This window comes from Anopheles aquasalis, chromosome X, assembly GCF_943734665.1.
Source record: "Anopheles aquasalis chromosome X, idAnoAquaMG_Q_19, whole genome shotgun sequence".
NCBI lineage: Eukaryota > Metazoa > Arthropoda > Insecta > Diptera > Culicidae > Anopheles > Anopheles aquasalis.
In genome coordinates this window covers 5,263,524-5,270,396 of record NC_064876.1, presented here as the reverse complement: position 1 = coordinate 5,270,396, position 6,873 = coordinate 5,263,524, and the positions used below count along the sequence as shown (strand labels likewise).

General features: G+C 48.9%; 1 protein-coding gene across 1 annotated transcript; it reads left to right on the top strand.

Moving 5' to 3' along the window:
- LOC126569649 (nose resistant to fluoxetine protein 6-like) lies at nt 1-5,882 on the top strand. Its single transcript, XM_050226894.1, has 5 exons — nt 1-312; nt 2,843-3,218; nt 3,306-3,603; nt 4,311-5,436; nt 5,577-5,882. Exons 1-5 carry the CDS (start codon nt 99-101, stop codon nt 5,684-5,686), a joined length of 2,124 nt encoding a protein of 707 aa, XP_050082851.1. The 5' UTR covers nt 1-98; the 3' UTR covers nt 5,687-5,882.
- The last annotated feature ends 991 nt before the right edge of the window (nt 5,883-6,873 follow it).

Below are 6,873 nucleotides of genomic sequence, written 5' to 3'. Positions count from 1 at the left end.
CGTTGTCTGCCCAGTTAAACAATCTTCTCTTCGGTTGTGTGTCTCGATTCTTCCACGTGGAACAAGTGCGTCTGTGCGTGCGTCTGACAGTGAGTGCGATGATGATGGTGCGCGCCACCATTGGCCGGTTGGTCGGATTGGTGATGGTGACGGTGGTGGTCGTCCGGGCTCAGCAATCCGCGCCATTCGGCGTTCCGTCAACGCTGGCCAGCATCGTCGGTGGTTTACTGCCACGGAATGATACGCTCTGTGACCTGCAGCTCACTGCGCTGCGTGCGGGCCTGCAGGCCAAGGAGCTGTGGTCCCTGGAGTGTAAGTAGGAGCCGTAGTGAACGTAGCGTACAATAAGGGGTGCATGCGGCCACTCGCTACAATCAAGCTCGTCCATCAAAAAGGATCGCTGGCTAGATCCGCACGCACGTGCAAACTACTCAGGCTCTAGCGGCGCTGGTTCGCTTCACTGCGCAAGCAACCCCCACAAATGTAGCGCTCGAAACGGTACTTGATGCTCTGAGGACTGAAGTGAGGACGGTGGTGCGGGGACAGCAGTGAGACAGGCAGACAGGAGTGGGCTGACAGGTGCAAAAACCGGAGGGAAGCCCAAAGGTACACATGTTCCACGGCTTAGCGATTGTGAGTTCGAGATGTTCGAGTGCCCTAGCCTATACTGATACCCCATTCCTGGGCACTGCCACCTGTCCACCAGCTAGCGTCATCTACGACCGCCAAAACGGTAGCACCACTGGGGCACCAGACTCCCCCGATGCAACTGCTCTGTAATCAACTGTTGGCTTGTACTTTACAAGCACCATTCTACGGAGTACATTTCCCTCTTGAAGTGGTTGTATTGATCGAGAAGTTGTATAATGAGTGGCGCTTCAGTTGCGTTGCTTCACGTACTTTCACGTTGCCGTTTGCCCCAGTGTCCAGTGTTTGTATCATTCTCAAGGAGTTCACACCAGCCCTGTTGTGATGATCGTCAATCCAACAGAACGAGAAAACGAAAAAGTTGACATCATTTTTCCGATTTCATTTGAGACACTTTGTCGCTCAAAAGACGCACTCTATTGCGAAAAGAACTGGGTTTGTTTGTTGAAATTGACTAGGGAGACGCACACGTGCACTCAAAATGGAAGGGGAATGTCTGCAAACCCCGAGCAAATTAAGAGCGACAGACCTAACACTCCTCCCCGCAAATACGTCAGACGAATAAGATGACTTCAAATGCAAAACTACATGCTTAGCCGTGACCGTGCAATGTAACGTATGTTTAATACTGCGTTAATTTCACAATTAATCTTTATTATAGATGAGCCCTCAATGTATTGGATTGAGGAGAAATTAATTCATTATTTTTGGGTGCACTACATTGATTTAACTAAAATGTTTCCCATGCCCCAAATTGAATCAAATATGAATCGTTATGTTGGATAATTTGTTGGCTTTGTAATACTAACTTTTTTATCAATTTCTCAAAGAAAGTTCGTTTGTTATCGGCGAAAAACTATTACAATCAATATTCGCAGGCTTGCCTTGATTCGCAATAGAGATGGTTAACACTTAGTGCCTGAATCGAGCTAATTGTTGGATGCATTGGAACATTAGGTGTTTCTGACAAGCATTTACAGGCACGTGTTGCTTTGCATTGCCCTGATGGAAACCGACACCATTTCTGTTGACCATTTCTGGTTAAGCACTAGCTTCAAACGATCCAGATCTTGAGAGTAAAGATTTTAAATTAATGTTCTACTATGCGATAATAGCTCATTAAATTATTATGTCACTTGAAACAAATAAATGCACTGTAGAGCCTTTTAGAATGTTAGTCACCGTATGAACCGCTTCAACACGCTTGAGCACGATCTTTTGGCTCATTATGGGAACCCTTTCTCATCTCCAATCATTATCCTTTTCGGAAATGGCTCGATTTCTTTAATTACTTAATCATTACGCTAATAGTTTAATAGGCGATGCTCTGACTACTAGCATGCTCGTTGCTCGGCGTGCCGCGCTGCTACCCATAGAGAGTAGCGTGAAAGTCCCTTCCAGTTAATTTCCAGTGTTTCTCGGATTATGTCGTGTTTTCTTCATGAGATGCACGTTTAACATCTAAAATCACATAGCGTGGTTGACGAAAACGAAACCGTGCATTTTTATTCGATGCAGTATCGTCACCATCAAGACCACGCGGAAACTTCAAGGCTTTTTTTCTTAAAATTTCACTTTCATTGAATCAACAGTGTGAAACTCATCAAAAATGTTTGTTGTCTAGTTCCGCGTTCAACGTAAATGTAAATCTGTTTTTATCGGTTCAATACTTCATTCAACAATACGTTCAATAACCAGCTATCGAGCATTAACGCCTTCCTCTAATAAAAAAATCTAGATTCGTTTCTCCCTAAAACCTAATATGAGGCTACCAGTAAAGCCTGCGTAAAACGACCGACTAGGCACTGGTGATTAATTTTGCTGCCGTTTGTTTAGAAATTCGACTTTTCGCATGGTTTTTCTTTGTTGCAGCGACGAGGGTTAATCCAGTGGGAGCTCATATGCGCTGCCGGATCCTTGATCTCAGCGGGCGAGGGTGTTGGTTTCGGCACGGTTTGGGGAACCGCCCGTCGGCGCCTTGGCTGCTGGGCCCTTCTATATCATCCTTCGGTGTGGCCAAGCCGAGGAGGAGGAGGAGGATGCTCTGCCCTAGTCCATGATGCATGCCAAACGGCGATTGCTGCAAGAATCAGAAAAATAATTAATCTCTCTCTCTCTCTCTCTCTCTCTCTCTCTCTCTCTCTCTCTCTCTCTCTCTCTCTCTCTCTCTCTCTCTCTCTTTGTCTGATGATAGTCGGTGACGCCTGGGGTAAGTGGCCAGCCGGTGTGCTGGCGGGCAATTTCTACGAGCTCGGCCACTATGATCAGTGTGTGGGATTGCGCCATACCGCTAGCGGCCCGGTTGGTACGATCGAGGGTCGCTACTGCCTCTTGACCGTACCGCTCGATCGCATCCTGCCAAAACCGCAGCTACAGCAGCACCAACAGCGTATCATGCCGGGTACGTCGGCCGGTGTATGGGCGGTACATCTCGGTGCCTGCCTGCCTGCCACCTGTACCGCCGACTATATCCTCCAGCGGCTCAGCACTAGCGCGGTGACGTTGCCGGTGAGCGGGCTGGTATGCAACTCCACCGTACCACCGCTCGGTACCTCGCAGTTCATCACGATGTAAGGCCTGCCTGTGACCGCCTTCCACGGCTCTCTATTTCTCTTGATTACGTCTTACCATTCGCTCTTCACTCACTTATTATTTAGCGGGCTGTTCGCCGGGATAGGGCTGCTGGTCCTCGCCAGTACCGTTTATGATGTGTTGATACGCTGGGTGGGGGTCGCGCCTGCTCACACCAGCCTCACCATCTGCTCACTGTACACTAACGCCCGCAAGCTGCTGGCAACGAGCGGGCCCCGGCCCGGCCACGATCCATCCAGCAAGTCCAGCACAATCGACTGCATCCACGGGATCCGGGTGCTGTCGATGGTTTGGGTAGTGTTCAGCCACAATTACGTCCGGATCGGCATGGTACCGCTCCTCAACTCACCCGTCATTCTTACGGTAACTAGCGAATGCATGTAAAAACAAAAAATGGACAAATTTTGAGTGGTTGTTAAACAAAAAATCATACTAACGCAGACCATTGAGTTCGGTAAATTTTCCATAAAAGGTAATTGTATTAAGGGGGGGGGGGGGGGGGGGGGGGGCTTCGGTATTTAATTTTATTTATGACACATATTTTTAACATTTTTCCCTAAATGCTGATCCATTCATGAACATTGAGTAATTTTTTTGGATCTTTGCGACGACATGTCTACCAAAATTAGATGCCACGGATTAATTTTTCAATGAATGTTGCTCAAAACAATACCAAATATTCTTCAAGAGTTGTAGATTACTATGCTATTTACTTGAAAATATGAAGTTTAATGATTACGTCACAAAAAGTCGTCAAAAACGGGCCTTTTTTGGCTCGAAATTACTGAAGTCCCGCCTTAAGTAATTTGCAAAAAAAAAAACACCATGCCACACTTTCATCAGTCGAAATCTAACCGTGGCAGCGCGGTCGAATAGGTTTTTCGCCTCGTAACTGCCGAAAAGTGATTGTTTGGATTGTAAGCATATGTAATTATCTTCCATAGGAAATTTACTGCACTCAATTAATCGGCCTTAGTTTATGTTCGATCAGCATGGATAAAAAATAAATTTATCAATTGTAATACATACGTGATCCTCCTTCCTCTCTCTCTCTCTTTCTCTGTTGGTAGTGGCTCCGTTCGTACCACAGTATGCTGGTGGTGGCGTCGACCGTCTCGGTCGACACGTTCTTCCTGCTGAGCGGCCTGCTGACCTGCTGGAGCATCCTGAATGCGCTCGATCGGCACGGTGGCCGGTTGAACCTGCCGGTGATGTACGCCCATCGGTACCTCCGGCTGACACCCGCACTAGCCGCGCTCGTCCTCTACACGGCCACCCTGATGCGGTACAGCGGATCCGGGCCGTTTTGGGATGGCGCGATGACGCTGATGGCGGACAACTGCCGCGACTACTGGTGGTCGACGCTACTGTACGTGCAAAACTACGTTAACCCGGGCGAACTGTGCCTCGGCCACTCCTGGTACCTGTCGGTCGATATGCAGCTCTACCTCGCCGCACCGTTTCTCGTCTATCCGCTGTGGCGCTGGGGTCGCCGGGTGCTGCTGCTCCTAGCGGCCCTCCTGCTCACCTCGATGGTCACCGTGTTCGTGCTGTTTATTGCGTACGATCTACGGCTCTCGTTTCTGGCGGTCGATGGGGAGCGTGTCCGGCATCGCTACACCTACTACCCGACGCACACGCGCATGGGCGCCTGGTTGGTGGGGCTCGGCTACGGTTACGCACTCCAGCGCACCCGGAAGTACCGTGTGCGGCTTGCGGCGTGGCTCGTCGGTGCCGGTTGGTTCGCGGCCGCCACCACCATGCTTGTCATTCTGCTGTCCGCCTATCCGCTGCACCAGCCCGGCTACGAGCAGCTACCGGTGGTGGCGGACGCGACGTACGAGGCACTGAATCGCGTCGCCTGGGCCACCGCCATCGGTTGGATCATCTTCGCCTGTGTCAACGGGTACGGCGGTGCGATCGATCGGTTTCTCGGCGCACCGCTCTGGCAACCGCTCGGCCGTCTCTCGTACGCGATCTATCTGCTGCATCTGCCGGTCCAGCTGATGATGGCCGGCAGTATTCGGCAACCGTACTACTTTACCGATCTGCTCGCTACCTACCAGTTCTGGGGTGACCTCGGATTCACCTGCACGCTCGCCCTCCTTTGGGTGCTCCTGTTCGAGTCGCCCATCATCGGGCTCGAGCGGATACTGTTCCGATCGCGTGCCGGCCGCGACGGTAACGATGATCGTGGTAAGTCCCAACCCAAGTCCAGTCCCGCGTCGAGATCCACCCACTTACCCGTACTAAAACCCCGACCGATAACTGGCTTCTCATTTTCGGATGCTGCTGCTGCTGCTGTTGTCCCCTCGTCTGCTACACAACACCTGCAGCTGACCATAGTCGGAGTGTCGCCGACGTCACCGCCGTACCGGCCGGCAAGGAACAGCTAGCTAACATCAAGCTGCACCGCTCCCTGACGCTACAAACTGCGCGACTCTAGTGCTTCGTGAAATGTAATATAAATATGTAGATGTAAAGATGTATATGGACATAACAAATGGATATAACAACAAACGGGAGACGGTGGGGGGGGTGTTTCATTTTGTTTAACTCTTACTTTTAATGCACAAACATTACAACGGCTATTTATATAGTAACAATAATAATGATGATCCAGCAAATGATCGATCGAATGATTTAATTGGTCTAATGACTGATAAGAATGAGACGGCTGTAAAGGTGCCCTTCCTGACTGCACTGTTATCGGTTTTCATTTATGCTATATTTAATTCTATATCTAGTGCGCCTCCTACCGCGCAGGGCCGGTGGGGCGGAGGTTTGTAAATACGCATACGCTCTTGTGGTTCTTCATGTTACACTCTTTCGTTACGCTTTTCGGTTTTTCTGCTCTCGTTTTCCCTACTCGTTACAATTTTTGCCTTTCTCTACAACTCGTTACAATTTTTGCCTTTCTCTACAACTCGTTACGATTTTCGCTTTTGCCTACTCGTTCCAATTTTCAAATTTTCTCTATCGTTACAATTTTCGCATTTCTCTACTCGTTACAATTTTCGCATTTGCCTACTCGCTACGATTTTCGCATTTGCCTACTCCTTCCAATTTTCGCATTTCCCTACTAGTAACAGTTTTCGCATTTGCCAACTCGTTACGAATTTCGCATTTTGCTACTCGTTACAATTTTCAAATTTTCCTAATCGTTACAACTTTCGCATTTCTCTACTCGTTATAATTTTCGCATTTGCCTACTCGCTACGATTTTCGCATTTGCCTACTCGTTCCAATTTTCGCATTTCCCTACTCGTAACAGTTTTCGCATTTTCCTACTCATCATAATTTTTGCATTTTCCCTACTCGCTTCTGTCTTCGCTCTTTCTTCTCTTTTCTCTTCTGACATACAGTTTTCCCTTTACCCACACACACACACACACACACACACACACACACTCACACACGCATACACACATTGGGCAGAAAGAAGTGGAAGGTGACAAAGGGACCAGGCTAGTGACGACCCGACAGGAAACAAGGCCATGCAAAACGACTCACATCGCGCGCAAAATGTCACAAAGTAAATTTGAGAATAAGTTGGGAAAAGCAGAAGATAGGGATAAAGAAAAGGTGGTGTTAACTCAGTACTGCGCAGCGGGTGGCTCCTCCCAGCGGTTG

Bases quoted from the DNA above. Each gene is read 5' to 3' on its own strand.
- LOC126569649 (XM_050226894.1), top strand. From the start codon at position 99: ATGATGATGGTGCGCGCCACCATTGGCCGGTTGGTCGGATTGGTGATG. The intron at 313-2,842 runs GTAAGTAGGAGC...GTCTGATGATAG, and splicing joins GGAGCTGTGGTCCCTGGAGT to TCGGTGACGCCTGGGGTAAG. The intron at 3,219-3,305 runs GTAAGGCCTGCC...CTTATTATTTAG, and splicing joins ACCTCGCAGTTCATCACGAT to CGGGCTGTTCGCCGGGATAG.